Here is a 19,546-nt window from a genome sequence, read left to right on the forward strand (position 1 = left end):
CTAGATTCTGCTCTAAGAAAATGGAGCGTGTAGGGTTTAACTCTGACCCGCAGAGTTAAAAAGAATTGTCTTTAAAAGGAGATTTCTTTATCATCATGGGATACCACTGAGGCAATCTGAATTAATAAAGACTTGCAGTTTTACACGGACACCTTCATTAAGAGTGCCAGTTAAAATGTTCACATTCACAGTACATAAGAAAATACACATGGAAAGAAAAATAAAAGGTTAAATTAATAAGGGTTTATTCACATGAATACAAGTGAAGAAAAGCAACAAAAAAGCTGAACAAAATGAAATGGGGAGAAAGTAAAGGGGAAACAGAACCCATCTTTCATTCTGATGCCATTTAATTTGCACCCCAATGTATCTGCTTAGGGTACAAAGGGCCACCAACATGCGCCAATAGAGCAGATACCCTGCTTATATGAACTCAATGGTAAATGATCATGCTTTAAATAAAAAAAAAAAAAAAAAAAAAAAAAAAAAAAAAAAAAAGGAGGAAAAAAAAGGGGTAATACATTGAAGTGAAAATCACTAGTGGAATATAGCAATTACCTCGATGTCTACAGTTTTCAAAAATGCGCCACCTAACACAGATGCATCCCTCGGACTGATCTTACTCCACAGAACTTGTAGTAATCACTAGTATTTAACCATGCAAAAAGCACACCACACTGACAGCACGGAGGCAACAAGGTTTTCCACATGTAGATCAGTTTCCACATTGTGATACAATACATCTTTGTTTCTCTAAATTGTCAGATGCTGGAGATAGCCATTTTGCTTTGCTTTAGACCTCTTTCCATCAGACAGGCTTGCGATACAGTGTGGCAGGCCCAATTGACAGGTTAAGGGCTAAGGTCTAACCGTACTCTGCAGCACTTAAAAAGTAAGATATCCTTAAATTATACCCAAGAAACCTAAAAAACAGACAATTAATGCATATTTCATTTGTAAACAAAAAAAAAAAAAAAGTCCTGGCGCATATAGGTACGTGTTGGCCTAGCTTTAATGTGTGATACAAGCATGCTACTTAACTCACTAAATGTATTAATTTTAACCACTATAACGAATCCTGAACTGCAGACCCCTAAACAAGGAGATTCCTTATGACACTGCACTAAGGTGCAAAGCACTTCGCGATCTCAAAGTTCTGAATCAGAATGCCTTGGTTTTATAGATTTTCGTTTCTGCTGCCAAATAAACCCTGCAAATTAACATTCAGCAAAGGAGTGACTCTTAAAAAAATATATACTTATATTAAAGATTTATAGTAAACTAAAAATAAGGAGATTCTTTTTACTAGTTACTCCACCCTCCTAAAGAGAAAAAAAAAATAAATAATCCTTAAAAAAAAAAAAATACTAAAATGTGGCATTTTGGTGGATGTCAATTTTATGCAGATCTTAATTTATGTCACAGGCATCTGAAGTGCAATTGCAATTACCTGCACTTAACACACGTAGCAAGCTGTGTTTAACTTCGCCAACTTCATCTAGTTATGTCTTCATTAACATGCAAACACAGAACTCCCAATTAGTGGGATAGTTAGGCAACCCTTTTGCTTTAAAATATACGCAATTTACTGCTATAACCCCATTCTGAAGATTTCATCAAATGTGCAAAAATTATTTTCCTCTTCCTCCACCCCCTTTAGAGTCCAATTTTAAGGTACTCGTTTGAAGTACTATTCCCCGTATACCAGAATGTGCTGTTTGGCGATTAGAATTTGCTTCTTCACATCCAGTGCAGAATTGTTAAGGAGACATGTTTCCACCCACATAGGCTCCAGACGTTTAAACGTTTCCCGACATCGACTTAATACAGTGACGGCAACACCTCCCTCCCGCCCCTCCCAGTAGGCTTTGGGATTGTACTGTGTTCCCTACTGGTTTGCCCTTCCCCCCTACAATAGGGTAGCTTTTCCCTGGGTGCAGAGGCTCCCCCGCTGTCTCCCAGACTGAAGGACCTATGGGAAACAAAAGAAACATCAGGTTAACATCATAGTTTATCAGACAATTCTTATGGTGTATCTAGGCCTAGTATATTCAGCCTGTCAATACATCTTACCAAGCGTACACTACTACAAGTCACTCGTTTACTGGCCGACTAGCAAATGCGGAGGCCCAAAATCTCTAATAACTGTTCTCTTCCCATACAGCATGGACAGAACTTTCCCTATTTACACCGAGTGATATGTTGCCGATAAAAAGCGATCCGATCACACAACAAATGAGCATGTTGTCAGCAATGTAATTTACACAGGAGAAAAATTAGAAACAACTGTCCCTACACAACTCACTTACAGATTTTCTACTTGTTTAAGCACACCATTGGTGAGACATACGAGCAACCCAAGAAATGACAATGAAAGTAGCGTGCAGCCAAAATTACACCAGGAGAAGCCAAGAACCAGCTGCATTTATACAAGGTCATCTTGGCTACTTACCCCTAATGTTGAGACTGCAGCTAGAGCACATCTAGGTTAAACTCCATAGTAAGCTGCAAGGCGTTCCTTAAGGGGAGGCGGAAACTGGTCCGAGAAGCGTCTCCAATTCTCTTCCCCTACTTGGTTTTTAAATCCATGAAGGATCTACAAAGACGATAAACAATTTGGGCTGATTGAAGCCATTTTCATCTTACAAAATGTTAACAGGCAATTCTGCAAACACATTTACTTGTAGGTTTTATTAAGAACAAAGTTCAATTTAATGAATAGATCTTGGAAACATAAGTTCCGCAATAGGTATAGGTGTATGTGCGTAATATCTAGAGAGATTAAATATATGATGTTAAATATGTACACACACACAATGTATATGTGAGTGTATATAATTTATTTATTTTTTTATTCCTGTGCGAAGATAAATCTTATACATGTGTCTCTGCTACGTACTGTGTAATGACAGTGTCTGATCATACAGGGACATGGTCTGATCACAACACAGCTTTGAGGTACAACATTGTTGAACAGATGTTAATGTTTTACTTCACACAAAGAATCAGCTGTGGTCCCATGCAGTCCTGCCTGTATACTTTTGTTTCCTTGAAGGACCGTCCGTCTCACAGTGAATAGTCACTGATGTTGAGGGTGGTGGGAGGACCATAAAGAAGCTACATACCAATAATTTTAACTGAACATAAGCAAAATTATAGGGGCTGTGCAAAATAAAAAATCTCTACCTTACAAAACATGTCCCGGAGGTCTTCCTTTGGATTAATCCAAGATGCAACAGCATCACAGAAAAAAATAAAATCCTGAAAATGAAAATACAATGAATGAAAAGACCAATTACCGCTAAACAATAGCAATATGAAAGCAAGCGATGAAAGAGGGCTTTTATATGGCAGTGTCTCAGGCGTAATCATGAATGAATTAGGAATAAGTTCCCCACAGGATCACAGACCGTTTTTGCCAAGAGAACCATGTGTTCCCCCTGCGGAGCAGCTTACAGGGGAAAAGCAGTAACACCTGGCGACTCTTCAGATAAATGGCCGCCTGCTAATGTTCATTCCTAATTAGCGACTTTGAAATAATAGGGATGACCGTGACCACTCCCACATTAGAGGTGTTCATCACCAATAACAACTGCACACACAACTATGCGATTAGCAGGTTGTGCCCTGATCATTAGAAAAGTGGTTTTAATTAGGGATGATCGAATACTTCGATTATTCGGCTTCGCGAATATTTTCTGAAGACCTCGCTGCTATTCGACTATTCGATGCGCAATGTAAGTCTATGGGAAACCCGAACAACAACTATTCAGGCTGCCCATAGACGTACATTGCGCATTGAATAGCGGCAAGGTAGTCGGAAAACATTCGCGAAGCCGAATATTTGAGGTATTCGATCATACCCAGTTTTAATCCCTTTGCCATATGACGTACATTTGTCATTTGCCAGATCTCCGACTTCAACACAGGCTCGGCTTGCGAGCCTGCATTTTTCCAGGCAGATTATGGCTCTTATTGTCAGCCATCATCTGCCTCTAACAGCCCACGGCTGTTAACCTAGCAAATGTTGCTGTCAATCTGTGACAGTTGCATTTAATGCATGCTGGCGTAGAAGCGTTTGCAAGGCGTCAATGTGATGCCATGACAGCCGGGGATGTGTTTAAGACCTCTGTGCCCATCATGACTTTACTCCTGTGAAAGCCATCAGTGACACTGCATTAAAATTGCAATCAGAGGCGATCAAATCATCGTACCTACCTCAAAAGGTTACCAATAAAATGTCAACTCAAGACACAAAACAAGCCCTCATATGCCTATGTGGACAGATAAAAAGGTTTTGACTAGTGTTGAGCGAGTAGTTAACTATTCGTACTCACCATGCTGTTATTGAGTACTGTCCGATACTCGCATATTCGTTACGAGTAGTGGGCGCAATTTAGGTCAACGGGAAATACTCTTAAGTAGCAAGTAACCCAAAAGCTGTACTTTTCGTTTGAGTAGCAAATAGTACGACTTTCGAGTTACTCGCTACTTAGTATTTCCCATTGACTTATATTGTGCCCGCTACTTGTAACGAATATGCGAGTAGCGGACAGTACTCACTAACAGCATAGCGAGTACAAATAGCTAACAGGGTGTTTAGTTGCTTGAAAAACTGTGACATTGTTAATATTGGCGTGTGCAAGTTCTCCTGAATAAATAGGATTTTCATGGGGTATCGCGTGCCGAACGATCGCTTTATTGAGGAGTATACTGCCATAGAAGCTGGGCCCACTTCATGTTCCTGTGCACCATATTGGGGGGAGATGGAGAACTGGATAATGGTGATGCAATCAGTCTTTAGACCTGACCTCCAGTGCAGACGCCGGCGGCTCCAGAATACCCCTATGACAGGTCTAGTAAAGATTGGAAGACTCTTACCTGAACTACACCTCCAGGATTTACAGTAATCATCGTACAAATTCCACGGAAAGCAGAATCTTTCTCCTCATTGTCTCGGATGTTTCGTAATGAAGTACACCTACAAATAACAGCACACCTTATTTATTCTACGGAAGCTGTAGAGGACACTGAGATGAGCTGGGCAGTACAGAGTTATCACCTAAGTTTAGGGCTGCACTATAGACACTGAATCTGCACTTCCAACGTAACATCTAACGTTACTGGAGAAAATGGAAAGATCTAACCCTTCACGATTCATTGCAAATCTAAAATTTCAACCATGTCTTAAAAGAAAAAAATATATAAAAAATATATATAAAGCCTTTTGGAAGCTAACCCTTCTAAAGTGTGACCATGATTTGCTGAGACATTGGTGCCAGTGTTACCAGTCTAGTGTGGGATGTAACACATTGGCATGGGATGTGCATGCAGCAGGTCTGAAAACCTTCATTGATGCCCTCTCCGTGTACCTATTGCTCACACGCAGCGGAGGCGGCCGTTTGTGGACGCTTCTATGGATATCTAGGCATTACTGAGGCATGATGTCGTCATGTCTCAGCGTAGTCACCGGTAAACATAGGATATATAAAAAAAAAAAAAGGCCGCCTCCGATCTGCACCGGCGATGGGTAAACTTTATAAACAAGCTTTAAAAACACAGCAAGCATGTGACAATCTTATCCCATGCTCCCATGCATCAATTAGTCGTTAGCCACAACAGAAATGATAAGACTTGTATATGACAATGCTTGGAAGAAATAGAAAAAAAAAAAAAAATCATCAATAAATAAAATGACAAAAATATAGGACAAGATTAGTCACATGTTTGACGATGACTAAGGATTGTGTAATAACTGACAAAAAATAAAAACAAAAAAATAAAATAAAAGTCTAAAAATGTGAACTGTAAAGAAAACATGGAGAAATGAATGTAAAAAAAGATTGAAGAATACACACCAGGGTCTTATAAACTGCTGTAGCATGGGGGCCACCTCTTGAGGACAAACGTAACCAAGACGACCAATTGTTATTGCTAAGGCAACGCAATCACGGTTATACACCACCAAACGCCAACCAAGACATGAGCAAATGAGGGGGGAGGAGAAAAAATAAAGAAAAAAAACAACAAATAACTCAGAAACAGAAAACAGAATCTGTGTATGATAATAAACATAAGATATCACTAGTGTTGTCTATGAGCACCGCCTCCGCAGAGGGAGTGACATATGGCATAACTGTCAGAAGGGAGTAAGGGCGGAAGAGGAGTGGAGGGGTGAAGAAAGGAGGGCAGGGAGAAAAAGGAAAGAAAAACAAGAACACACCTAAAACTTAAAGCCTTCACTCTCTGGTCAAATAGAAGGACTGCAATCTTATTTCTTGGAAAATATTTTTTTGTTTGTTAAAAAGCTAAATTTAGGTATTTTGTAAAGAAAAAAAAAAATGCAAATCACTAATGAACAATGTCAAGGTGGAATTATTGTGCAATATTGGTGTAATCCGCACCCAGGTACTTTAATCATAACAGTAGTTTTAATTTTTATTTCTTAATAGTACACATGAAAATAAGCAACTCTAATATTTCTTAGGCAAATCTGCTTCTTTCTCTGCCATAATTGATCAGTCATTATAAAAATTCTCAATTCTAGAGGTAAAATCTGTATTCAGTGAAGACTTTCCCATTACTGAGATAGGAGATGGCAGTGGTTACTGATAAGATTCTATGACTAGAGGCAGCGAGCCGAGCCAGGGTGGGTGGGTGGAAGTGGGCCGAGCCTATGGAAGTGAGCCGAGCCTTTTGGAAGTGAGCCGAGCCAGGTGGGTGGGTGGAAGTGGGCCGAGCCTATGGAAGTGAGCCGAGCCTTTTGGAAGTGAGCCGAGCCAGGTGGGTGGGTGGAAGTGAGCCGAGCCTTTTGGAAGTGAGCCGAGCCAGGTGGGTGGGTGGAAGTGGGCCGAGCCTATGGAAGTGAGCCGAGCCTTTTGGAAGTGAGCCGAGCCTTTTGGAAGTGAGCCGAGCCATGGAAGAGAGCCGAGCCATGGAAGAGAGCCGAGCCATGGAAGAGAGCCGAGCCATGGAAGAGAGCCGAGCCATGGAAGAGAGCCGAGCCATGGAAGAGAGCCGAGCCATGGAAGAGAGCCGAGCCATGGAAGAGAGCCGAGCCATGGAAGAGAGCCGAGCCATGGAAGAGAGCCGAGCCATGGAAGAGAGCCGAGCCAGGGTGGGTGGGTGGAAGAGAGCCGAGCCAGGGTGGGTGGGTGGAAGAGAGCCGAGCCAGGGTGGGTGGGTGGAAGAGAGCCGAGCCAGGGTGGGTGGAAGAGAGCCGAGCCAGGGTGGGTGGAAGAGAGCCGAGCCAGGGTGGGTGGAAGAGCTCCACCCCCTCATCCCTCTTCTAGATACATAGTATTTCATCAGTAACAGCTGCCATCTATCTCAGTAATGGGAAAGTCTTCACTGAATACAGATTTTACCTCAGCATTGAGAATTTAGATAATAACTGATCAGTTCTGGCAGAGAAAGAAGCCGATGTGTCTGATAGATTACAAAGTTGCTTATTTTCACGTGCCCTATTGATTTATGAAATAAAAATTAAAAACAACAATTACTCTAAGGATTGTGGACAGCATAATGCACAAGTTACCACACAAAGCCTATGTAGGCCCATGCGGAATCTAGGAGACCAGACAAGAAATAAAAGGTATGTGCACATGGCAATTAGAGAATATGGAAAGGTCTAGTGGAAATTGGCAAGAGAATCAGCAGTTGGAATATGAGGCAGACCACTGGAAATATAGTTAGATGTTTAGGGGATCCATCAAGATTTGACCACTTCAATTGCAACAATATGGATGAGTATCTGGTGACCTTTCTGATCAGAATCCCTAATTTTTTTCGCAATGCGGATTTCAAATGGAGAACTTTTTACTTAAACTCCTGGATAACTGATTTCATGTGGCATGTATTTGTGCATTACTGTATTAATACGACATTTTACAAAGAAACATTACAGAGGCACAAGGTGAACTATCGGCTATCGAGCATGGGGCTCACTAGCCCATTTAGACTGTCCCGTAATCTGCAAACATTCCCAAGAATGCTCGTTCCAGGTGTTTGTGAAAGACTGTCGGGTTTTCAGACAATTTTTCCAAAAATAAGCCATCACTTTTGGCAGTATATTGGCCTGTGTAGGAATGATCATATTGAACAGTTTGGACTATATTCAGTGTCCTATTCACACTAGCCAACTAAATTTAGTTTTCATAAATGGCAATCAACAAAAGTTGGCCAATCTATATGGACCTTTAAAGGGAACCTGTCAGGTCCAATATGCACCCAGAAACACAAGCAGTTCTGGGTGTATATTGCTAATCCCTGTATACTCTAGCATAGATAAAGAGATCTTTAGAAAAAGTATTTCTAAAGATCTTATACCGTATCCTAATGAGCATGGGGTCTAGTCCCCTGGGCGTTAGTTCCCCTGGCTAGTCAGCTCCATTAGCATGTTACTACGCCCCTGTGGGTTTGCTAACATGCTAAAGAATGTGCAGCCTCAGAGGATGATCTCACTCACCTCTTCGGCTGTGATCACCGCCAGACACTGGATTTCGGCTCGGTGCGCATGACCCCAGAGTTCCAGTCATGTGCACTATGAAGCCGGATGTACACGACCTGGCTTCAAACTGAAGTAGTGCACATGACCCAAACTCCAGGGTCATGCGCACCGAGCTGAAATCCAGCGTCGGGTGGTGATGGGAGAGGTGAGTGAGATCATCCCCTGACGCTGCACGTTCATTAGCGTGTTAGCACACCCACAGGGGCGCACTAACATGCTAATGGGGCAGATTAGACAGAGGAACTAACATCCAGGGGACTAGTGCCCTCGCTTATTAGCATACGATAAAAAGATATTTATCTATGCTACTAGATACAGGGACGGTTAGGCAGGGATTAGCAATATGCACCCAGAACTGCTCGTGGTTCTGGATGCATATTGAACCTGACAGGTTCCCTTTAACACCATATGCCTTTATATAGGCCCTCTCCACATGGTCCTGCTATAGGCATGAACCCCTTATGATGTCACAGTAAATCATTTTTAATAAATCTGGCCTTGAAATGTACGGTTGCCAAGAAAACCATTTTCAGAACAGCAGTTATACAAGTGATAATGCAATAAGATCTGACTATTGTTTATTTGCTATAAAAAGGTATCCATTCTTCCAGCTCAGTGGTAAGGTCCGTCTACCCAAGTTGATTTCCCTTAGCCAAAAACAAGATTTGAAAAGGGGGAAGACTGAAGTGTTTCCTTTCTCGCTCCTCTTGCAATACAAACTTTTAGAGCAAAAACAAAGCACACATCAAAAAAGGGAAAATAGATCAGCAATATACCGGGCAAACCTCATGGCTGGGGTCACACACAGCACTTTGCGAGCAGGTATCTGCGGACCAGTCGGTTCTCAAATGTTCCAGTGTCTTCCTGCTGCGTTATTACAAATGGCTTGGTATTGTTAGTGGCCGCATAATTTTGCAAAAATAGCGTTGCCATTAACCGTAAGAAAGTAATTCGGAATTATGCAGCAAAAAGCTTTTACGGTAGTTAGGAAGCCGTTCTCTGCAGACACCTCAGATTCATCTTACATGAGCGCGGTGTTTGTATGTGTCCATGACATCAGAATAAATGTGTAAAAATTGCAATGGACGCAACATATCTTAGGAGGGGAGGGATGAAAGAATTGTAAAATTCCCATTTAAGGTGACAGATATTGTCTGCATATTGTTGACTTGAATCTTTAAAGGACAATAGACATATGTGGATATGATGGTGGAGTCTCCAGGACCTGTAACCGCAGTATAACAGGCAGGATAGGAGGGCACTTTGTGCTTTAGATGTGTTCTCTCATACAGAGACAGATGGTTAATGCCAGAGACAAAAGAAATGGGAGGAGGAAGATGTCGGAGGAATTGTATAAAAAAGTCTGTAAGCAAACTAAACAGATACTAGAAGTCAGCAGATTTGTATAGAAGCAGAATAAAACAAAACCTATGTCCAGGTGACAAACTATGCAACATTCCCATTGAACAGGCATTTGTGAACAGTCTAATGACAGCATGCATTTAAAGCAAGGGATGTGCTTCCAGTGTAAAAGCTCAGTGTGGGACCTTTCCTTACACAGCGGAAAAAATGTAGAATTCAGGATTTTGCTCAATGAAGAGGTTCCTTATGGCGGCAGTTCATATATATTTGGAGAGTACACCGCATGAGAACGGCCCTCCGAAACACGGTTCATATACATAATGTAAAATTGTCAGAACCAGCCAGTTACTGCAAATTATCTAAAATGCGTGGGCACAGCTGTGTCCTACTGTCTGTTAATCGCATATTTGGCAGACAACCCCCTCTCTGACTGCCCTATGCTGCTTCGGCTTCACCAAGTGATCATACCGGGGAGTGGAGAGCGATTCTCTGCCAGACCCCTCCGGCAGCAGCTCGTCAGTGGACATTGGGAGATGGGGCATGGGGGCTGTCCAGGATTATAAAATGGAATAGACATATATTATAAAAAAAAAAAAATTTCAATCTTAGGGACATTTATTTCCCCAACTTAAATGCATGTATTTTTGGCTAAAATGCAATTGGGTTTCATTAGAAATTTTGCACAATTTGCTTTCGGAGCCAATTAATGAAATCCAGCAGTGAGCTTGTTCTGACAGTGATTAAATCTCAGTCTTTTAGGCTGTGTGCCCACGCAGAATTTAACACTCCGTATTTTCACTGAGTCATATGCGCAGTGTCACAGTTCCAACAAAGTAGATCGGATTATAGAAATCTCCTGCCCACTGGGCTTTTTAGCTCGGTATAAACGGACCTGTGGAGAGTTTTAAATCTGCCACTTGTCAATTTATTTTGTGGGTACGCCGAGTTTTATGTGCAGATATTTCTCAAACTCGCATTAGATGCAGAAAATCTGCAAGTTAAGAAGTCACGTGTTTCCGATGCACAAACTATCAAAAACGCAATCCACACATCATAATTTTGTGAAAGCCAGATATCAGGAAGTATAAAAATAAAGCAGCTTTATTTCACACATGAAATAGACAAAAAAAAAAAAAAAAGAAAAAAAAAACGCAGTCAAAAATCCAAACCCCCCCCAGGTGACCTCATTTACATAATAGGTGCAGAAATTCTGCAACATCAAAAACTCACCAAAAGATCATCATGAGACTGTAGTCCGACAGCTTCTCGCAGCCGCTTTGTGATCACAAGTTCAGCTCTCCTTTGATGATGGTTGTGGTCATAAATCATCAGAGAGGCGCTCAGTAAAAGCCTAAAACTGTCAGCACTAGATCACCGATGAATTTTAAAACACACTCAATTTGGCAGCAGACAAAAGTGCATGAAAAAGCCTTCGGCTATGTGCACATGATGCATTCTGGATTCAAATCTGTGTTTTAGCTGCAATTTGCCGTGGTTTTTTTTAATACATTTTCCATTGCTTTCATTGGTGAAAACGGAGCCAAAAATGCAGAAATTGACATGCTGCAGATTTTTCTTCTGCAACCAGATCCGCATGAAAAAAAATCCTGAACGTGTGCTCTACAATTCTGGATTCTCAGATCTGCTGGCTTAAGGATTTCTGTGCAGATGTGAAAATGTGCAACTAAAAACGTGGCAAAAAAGTAACATGTGCACACAGCCTTACAATTAAAGCTGTACTGCAAAATGTTTCACGAAACCCAAATGCAAAAAAAATATTTATTTTATGTGCCAAAAAGTTAGGAAAAAAAAAAAGCCTCTGAAGATGTCCATAACTATAGTTTAAACAATATACATTTCAATAGTACCCATGAAAATGAAATCTTTGTAATGTATCTTATTGCAGAGATACTTACTTTAACTTCTGGATTGATAATTCACTCAGTTAATGGGTAAAATCTGTTCTCAAAAAAAAAAAAAAAAAAAAAACCACAAAAAAAAAAAAAACAGACCTTCCCCATTAGGCCTTATTCAGACATCAGTGTTTAAAGAGAACTTGTCACGTGGAAAAATGCTAACGTAGTGACCTGCAGATATGGGGTTAAGCAGCAAATTAATAGCATTCTAAACCCACCCGGCGCCTGCCCATTGAACCCTGCTGCTGGGAGGAAATTAAACTTTAAAGGTAACCTGTCACCAGATTTGGTGACTATAAGCTGCAGCCACCACCAGTGGGCTCTTATATACGGTATTCTAGAATGCTGTATATAAGAGCCCAGGCCGCTGTGTAGAATGTAAAAATCACTTTATACTTACCTAAGGTGTGATGCAGACTGGTCGGATGAGTGTCTACGTTCTCCTGTAGTGGCAGCTCCTCTTTCAGCCATGCTTGTCTTCCTTTTTCTGAATCCTGGGTGCACGACTCGTCCTATGTCATCCGCAGTAGCTGGCCTTTAGGTGCTGCGCAGGTGCACTACAATACTTTGATCTGACCTACTCAGGGCAGATCACAGTGCGCCTGCGCAGGACCTCAATGCCGGCTAGTGTGCATGACGTAGGACGAGACATGCACCCAGGCTTCAGAAGAATGAGGACAAAGATGGCCGAAAGAGGAGGTGCTGGTTCAGGAGAACGGAGACACCCGTCTGACCAGTCTGCACCGCACCTTAGGCAAGTATTATAAAGTAATTTTTACACTCTACACAGAGGCGTGGGCTCTTATATACAGTATTCTAAAACGCTATATATAAGAGCCCACTGGTGATGCCCGCAGCTTATAGTCGCCAAATCTGGTGAGCGGTTCCCTTTAAATGTTCCAGTAACGTTTGGGTTTCAGTCATGAGGTTGGCACTGACACTGGTTCAGTCACCGCTCTGTATGGTGAGCGGCGGCTGTAACTGCACCCTCTTACAGCTGGATCTAATGCAGAGCAGCTGTCAGTCACCGAGGGGGGCAGTTTCAGCTGCTGATCTCATGCCACCCCCATGACTGAAATGGGAATGCTGCAGTAAGGATTATAGTTAATTTCCTCCCTGTAGCGGGGTTTAATGTGTAGGCGCGGGGCAGGTCCAGAATGCTATTAATTTCCAGGTTAACCGATTTTTGTTTCCTTGCAACAGGTTCCCTTTAAATACATACATGAAAAGGGAATTTTGTTTACTTACCGTAAATTCCTTTTCTTCTAGCTCCTATTGGGAGACCCAGACAATTGGGTGTATAGCTTCTGCCTCCGGAGGCCACACAAAGTATTACACTTTAAAAAGTGTAACCCCTCCCCTCTGCCTATACACCCTCCCGTGCATCACGGGCTCCTCAGTTTTGGTGCAAAAGCAGGAAGGAGGAAACTTATAAATTGGTCTAAGGTAAATTCAATCCGAAAGATGTTCGGAGAACTGAAAACCATGAACCAAAAGAACAATTCAACATGAACAACATGTGTACACAAAAGAACAACCAGCCCGAAGGGAACAGGGGCGGGTGCTGGGTCTCCCAATAGGAGCTAGAAGAAAAGGAATTTACGGTAAGTAAACAAAATTCCCTTCTTTGTCGCTCCATTGGGAGACCCAGACAATTGGGACGTCCAAAAGCAGTCCCTGGGTGGGTAAAAGAATACCTCAATAACAAGAGCCGAAAGCGACCCCCTCTTACAGGTGGGCAACCGCCGTCTGAAGGACTCGCCTACCTAGACTGGCGTCTGCCGAAGCATAGGTATGCACCTGATAGTGTTTCGTGAAAGTGTGCAGACTAGACCAGGTAGCTGCCTGACACACCTGCTGAGCCGTAGCCCGGTGCCGCAATGCCCAGGACGCACCCACGGCTCTGGTAGAATGGGCTTTCAGCCCCAAAGGAAGCGGAAGCTCAGAAGAACGGTAGGCTTCAAGAATCGGTTCCTTGATCCACCGAGCCAAGGTTGACTTGGAAGCCTGCGAACCCTTACGCTGGCCAGCGACAAGGACAAAGAGCGCATCTGAACGGCGCAGGGGCGCCGTGCGAGACACGTAGAGCCGGAGAGCTCTCACCAGATCTAATGAGTGCAAATCCTTTTCACATTGGTGAACTGGATGAGGGCAAAATGAAGGTAAGGAGATGAAGGGAATTTTGTTACTTACCGTAAATTCCTTTTCTTCTAGCTCTTATTGGGAGACCCAGACGATTGGGTGTATAGCACTGCCTCCGGAGGCCACACAAAGCAATTACACTAAAAAGTGTAAGGCCCCTCCCCTTCTGGCTATACACCCCCAGTGGGATCACTGGCTCACCAGTTTTAGTGCAAAAGCAAGAAGGAGGAAAGCCAATAACTGGTTTAAACAAATTCTCTCCGAGTAACATCGGAGAACTGAAAACCGTTCAACATGAACAACATGTGTACCCGCAAACAAACCAACAATCCCGAAGGACAACAGGGCGGGTGCTGGGTCTCCCAATAAGAGCTAGAAGAAAAGGAATTTACGGTAAGTAACAAAATTCCCTTCTTCGTCGCTCTATTGGGAGACCCAGACGATTGGGACGTCCAAAAGCTGTCCCTGGGTGGGTAAAGAAATACCTCATGTTAGAGCTGCAAGACAGCCCTCCCCTACGGGGAGGCAACTGCCGCCTGCAGGACTCTTCTACCCAGGCTGGCGTCCGCCGAAGCATAGGTATGCACCTGATAATGTTTGGTGAAAGTGTGCAGACTCGACCAGGTAGCTGCCTGGCACACCTGTTGAGCCGTAGCCTGGTGTCGTAATGCCCAGGATGCACCCACGGCTCTGGTAGAATGGGCCTTCAGCCCTGATGGAACCGGAAGCCCAGCAGAACGGTAGGCTTCAAGAATTGGTTCTTTGATCCATCGAGCCAGGGTGGCTTTAGAAGCCTGCGACCCTTTGCGCTTACCAGCGACAAGGACAAAGAGTGCATCCGAACGGCGCAAGGGCGCCGTGCGGGAAATGTAGATTCTGAGTGCTCTCACCAGATCTAACAAATGTAAATCCTTCTCATACCGATGAACTGCATGAGGACAAAACGAAGGCAGAGAGATATCCTGATTAAGATGAAAAGAGGATACCACCTTCGGGAGAAACTCCTGAATAGGACGCAGCACAACCTTGTCCTGGTGGAAGACCAGGAAGGGAGCCTTGGATGATAGTGCTGCCAGCTCAGACACTCTCCGAAGAGATGTGATCGCTACCAGAAAAGCCACTTTCTGTGATAGTCTAGAAAGTGAAACCTCCTTCAGAGGCTCGAAGGGCGGCTTCTGGAGGGCAACTAGTACCCTGTTCAGATCCCATGGATCTAACGGCCGCTTGTACGGGGGTACGATATGGCAAACCCCCTGTAGGAACGTGCGCACCTTAGGAAGGCGTGCCAAACGCCTCTGAAAAAAGACGGATAGCGCCGAGACCTGACCTTTAAGGGAGCCGAGCGACAAACCTTTTTCTAACCCAGATTGCAGGAAAGAAAGAAAGGTAGGCAATGCAAATGGCCAGGGAGACACTCCCTGAGCAGAGCACCAGGATAAAAATATCCTCCACGTTCTGTGGTAGATCTTAGCGGACGTGGGCTTCCTAGCCTGTCTCATGGTGGCAACGACACCTTGGGACAATCCTGAAGACGTTAGGATCCAGGACTCAATGGCCACACAGTCAGGTTCAGGGCCGCAGAATTCCGATGGAAAAACGGCCCTTGGGACAGTAAGTCTGGTCGGTGTGGGAGTGCCCACGGTTGGCCGACCGTGAGCTGCCACAGATCCGGATACCACGCCCTCCTCGGCCAGTCTGGGGCGACAAGTATGACGCGGCTGCAATCGGATCTGATCTTGCGTAGCACTCTGGGCAAGAGTGCCAGAGGTGGAAACACATAAGGGAGCCGGAACTGCGACCAATCTTGCACTAGGGCGTCTGCCGCCAGCGCTCTTTGATCGCGAGACCGTGCCATGAAGGTTGGGACCTTGTTGTTGTGCCGTGACGCCATTAGGTCGACGTCCGGCACCCCCCAGCGGCGACAGATTTCCTGAAACACGTCTGGGTGAAGGGACCATTCCCCTGCGTCCATGCCCTGGCGACTGAGGAAGTCTGCTTCCCAGTTTTCTACGCCGGGGATGTGAACCGCGGATATGGTGGAGACTGTGGCTTCCACCCACATCAGAATCCGCCGGACTTCCTGGAAGGCTTGCCGACTGCGTGTCCCCCCTTGGTGGTTGATGTATGCCACCGCTGTGGAGTTGTCCGACTGAATTCGGATCTGCCTTCCTTCCAGCCACTGCTGGAAGGCTAGTAGGGCAAGATACACTGCTCTGATTTCCAGAACATTGATCTGAAGGGTGGACTCCTGCTGAGACCACGTACCCTGAGCCCTGTGGTGGAGAAAGACTGCTCCCCACCCTGACAGACTCGCATCTGTCGTGACCACCGCCCAAGACGGTGGTAGGAAGGATCTTCCCTGTGATAATGAGGTGGGAAGAAGCCACCACTGCAGAGAGTCTTTGGCCGTCTGGGAAAGGGAGACTTTCCTGTCCAGGGATGTTGACTTCCCGTCCCATTGGCGGAGAATGTCCCATTGAAGTGGACGCAGATGAAACTGCGCAAACGGAACCGCCTCTATTGCCGCCACCATCTTCCCGAGGAAGTGCATGAGGCGTCTTAAGGAGTGCGGCTGACTTTGAAGGAGAGCCTGCACCCCAGTCTGTAGAGACCGCTGCTTGTCCAGCGGAAGCTTCACTATCGCTGAGAGAGTATGAAACTCCATGCCAAGATACGTTAGTGATTGGGTCGGTGACAGATTTGACTTTGGGAAGTTGATGATCCACCCGAACGCCTGGAGAGTCTCCAGTGCAACATTCAGGCTGAGTTGGCATGCCTCTTGAGAGGGTGCCTTGACCAGTAGATCGTCCAAGTAAGGGATCACAGAGTGTCCGTGAGAGTGCAAGACTGCTACCACTGCCGCCATGATCTTGGTGAACACCCGAGGGGCTGTCGCCAGACCAAATGGCAGAGCTACGAACTGAAGATGGTCGTCTCCTATCACGAAGCGTAGAAAGCATTGGTGCTCTGTAGCAATCGGCACGTGGAGATAAGCATCTTTGATGTCTATTGATGCTAGGAAATCTCCTTGAGACATTGAGGCAATGACTGAGCGGAGGGATTCCATCCGGAACCGCCTGGTGTTCACATGCTTGTTGAGCTGTTTTAGGTCCAGAACAGGACGGAAGGAGCCGTCCTTTTTTGGAACCACAAAGAGATTGGAGTAAAATCCTCGCCCCCGTTCGTGAGGGGGGACAGGGATCACGACTCCTTCTGCTCTTAGAGAGTCCACCGCCTGCAGCAGGGCATCTGCTCGGTTGGGGTGTGGGGAGGTTCTGAAGAACCGAAGTGGAGGCCGAGAACTGAACTCGATTCTGTACCCGCGAGACAGAATGTCTGTTACCCACCGGTCTTTGACCTGTGACAGCCAAATGTCGCAAAAGCGGGAGAGCCTGCCACCGACTGAGGATGCGGAGGGAGGAGGCCGAAAGTCATGAGGTAGCCGCTTTGGAAGCGGTTCCTCCATTTGTTTTCCTGGGGCGTGAGTGAGCCCGCCAGGAATCTGAGCTCCCTTGTTCTTTGAGTCCTTTTGGACGAGGAGAATTGGGCCTTGCCCGAGCCTCGAAAGGACCGAAACCTCGACTGCCACTTTTTCTGTTGAGGTTTACTTGCTCTGGGCTGTGGTAAGGAAGAGTCCTTACCCTTGGACTGTTTTATGATTTCAGCCAATGGCTCACCAAACAGTCTGTCTCTAGATAATGGCAAGCTGGTTAAGCATTTTTTGGAACCAGCATCTGCTTTCCAGACCTTTAACCACAAGGCTCTGCGCAAAACCACAGAATTGGCGGACGCCATAGCGGTACGGCTCGTAGATTCTAGGACAGCATTGATAGCATAGGTCGCAAACGCAGACATTTGCGAAGTTAGGGACGCCACTTGCGGCACTGCTGGATGTATGAAAGCATCCACCTGTGCTAAACCAGCTGAAATAGCTTGGAGTGCCCACACGGCCGCGAATGCTGGAGCAAACGACGCGCCGATAGATTCATAGACAGATTTCAACCAAAGGTCCATCTGTCTGTCGTTGGCATCTTTAAGTGAAGCGCCATCCTCTACTGCGACTATGGATCTAGCCGCAAGCTTGGAAATTGGGGGATCCACCTTTGGACACTGGGTCCAGCGTTTGGCCACCTCAGAGGGAAAAGGATAACGGGTATCCTTAGAACGTTTAGAGAAACGCTTGTCTGGATGAGCGTCGTGTTTCTGGATCGATTCTCTGAAGTCAGAGTGGTCCAAAAAAGCACTTAATTTACGCTTGGGATATAGGAAATGGAACTTCTCCTGCTGTGCAGCTGCAGAAGGGGCTGGGGGAGAAATATCCAACAGCCTATTAATTGCCGATATAAGGTCATTAACCATGGCGTCACCATCAGGGGCATCCAGATTGAGAGGGGCCTCAGGATTAGAATCCTGGTCACCGTCCTCAGTCTCATCACAGAGAGACTCTTGTCGCTGAGACCCTGAACAGTGTGAAGACGTGGAGGGTCTTTCCCAGCGAGCTCGCTTAGGCTGCCTGGGACTGTCATCTGAGTCAGAGACTTCAGCCTGTGATGCTTGAGACCCCCCTGAAGTACGGATTAGTTCCAACTGAGGGGGACCGGAGAGCATAGACACAGCAGTGTCCATGGTCTGAGCAACTGGCCTGGACTGCAAGGTCTCCAGGATTTTTGCCATAGTCACAGACATTTTATCAGCAAAAACTGCAAAGTCTGTCCCCGTCACCGGGGCAGGGTTCACAGGCGCCTCTGCCTGGGCTACCACCACAATAGGCTCTGGCTGACGAAGTGCCACTGGGACTGAACATTGCACACAATGAGAGTCGTTGGAGCCTGCTGGTAGATTAGCCCCACATGCAGTACAAACAGTGTACACAGCCTGTGCCTTGGCACCCTTGCGTTTTGCGGATGACATGTTGCTGCCTCCTCAGAGCAGTACAGGGTGTCCAGCCAAGAAGCGACCTTACAGTGCACTATATAAATATATATATATATATGGTACCAAGAAAAAAGTACACTAATATAACACTGAGGCACTAGAGGGGCCAGCACTACTGTGCTGCTTACCGCCCGCTTAGGAGCGGTGTGTGGACGCCAGAAATCCCTCTAGTCTGGGTCTCCCAGAGCCTGCTGCCTTTCCCCAGCCAGACCGCATGTGTAATGGCTGCCGGCGTCCTTGTGGAGAGGGGGGGCGGGCCCTGGGCGTACACCGACGAAGAGCGGGAAGTCTGCTTCCCCCTGTGCCTAGTGAGAGGGCTGGAGCATGTAAATAAAGCTCCAGCCCTCGGCGCTGTTAATTGAGCAGCGTCTCTCCCCTACCCTGATTGACAGGGTGGGGGCGGGAACGAAGCGGCACTAGGCCGCAGAAGCCGGGGGCTAAAGTTAGAAGCGCCGCCGCCGTAAAAGCGCGGTCGGCGCAAAGTCCCCGGCGCACTACAAGTCGCAGCTGCGCCGCCGCTCCAGGAGCGGTCGGCGCAGTAGTTCCCAACATGAAACGTCACTCAGCAAAGCTGCAGTGACCTAACCCCGGCGCACAGCGCTACTGTCCCCGGCGCACTATAACGCTCAGCAAGCCTGAGAGTGTCCGTGCCTGCCGGGGACACAGAGTACCTGAAAGTTGT

General features: G+C 45.6%; 1 protein-coding gene across 2 annotated transcripts in view; it reads right to left on the minus strand.

The window, feature by feature from the left end:
• Nucleotides 1-503: 503 nt before the first annotated feature.
• The window catches only part of TNPO1 (transportin 1), a 163,996-nt gene continuing 144,953 nt past the window's right edge, over nucleotides 504-19,546 (minus strand). The window contains exons 20-24 of one of the 2 annotated variants that reach the window (XM_075325207.1): nucleotides 5,859-5,934; nucleotides 4,882-4,981; nucleotides 3,187-3,261; nucleotides 2,453-2,596; nucleotides 504-1,972 (exon numbers count right to left, since the gene is read on the minus strand). In XM_075325207.1, the coding sequence (XP_075181322.1) occupies nucleotides 2,489-2,596; nucleotides 3,187-3,261; nucleotides 4,882-4,981; nucleotides 5,859-5,934 (359 nt within the window). In that variant the 3' untranslated portion in view covers nucleotides 504-1,972; nucleotides 2,453-2,488. Of the gene's footprint in view, nucleotides 1,973-2,452; nucleotides 2,597-3,186; nucleotides 3,262-4,881; nucleotides 4,982-5,858; nucleotides 5,935-19,546 lie in introns of those variants that run through there. The other variant, XM_075325216.1, reaches the window with a different exon arrangement.

This window comes from Anomaloglossus baeobatrachus, chromosome 1 (assembly GCF_048569485.1).
Source record: "Anomaloglossus baeobatrachus isolate aAnoBae1 chromosome 1, aAnoBae1.hap1, whole genome shotgun sequence".
Classification (NCBI taxonomy): Eukaryota; Metazoa; Chordata; class Amphibia; order Anura; family Aromobatidae; genus Anomaloglossus; species Anomaloglossus baeobatrachus.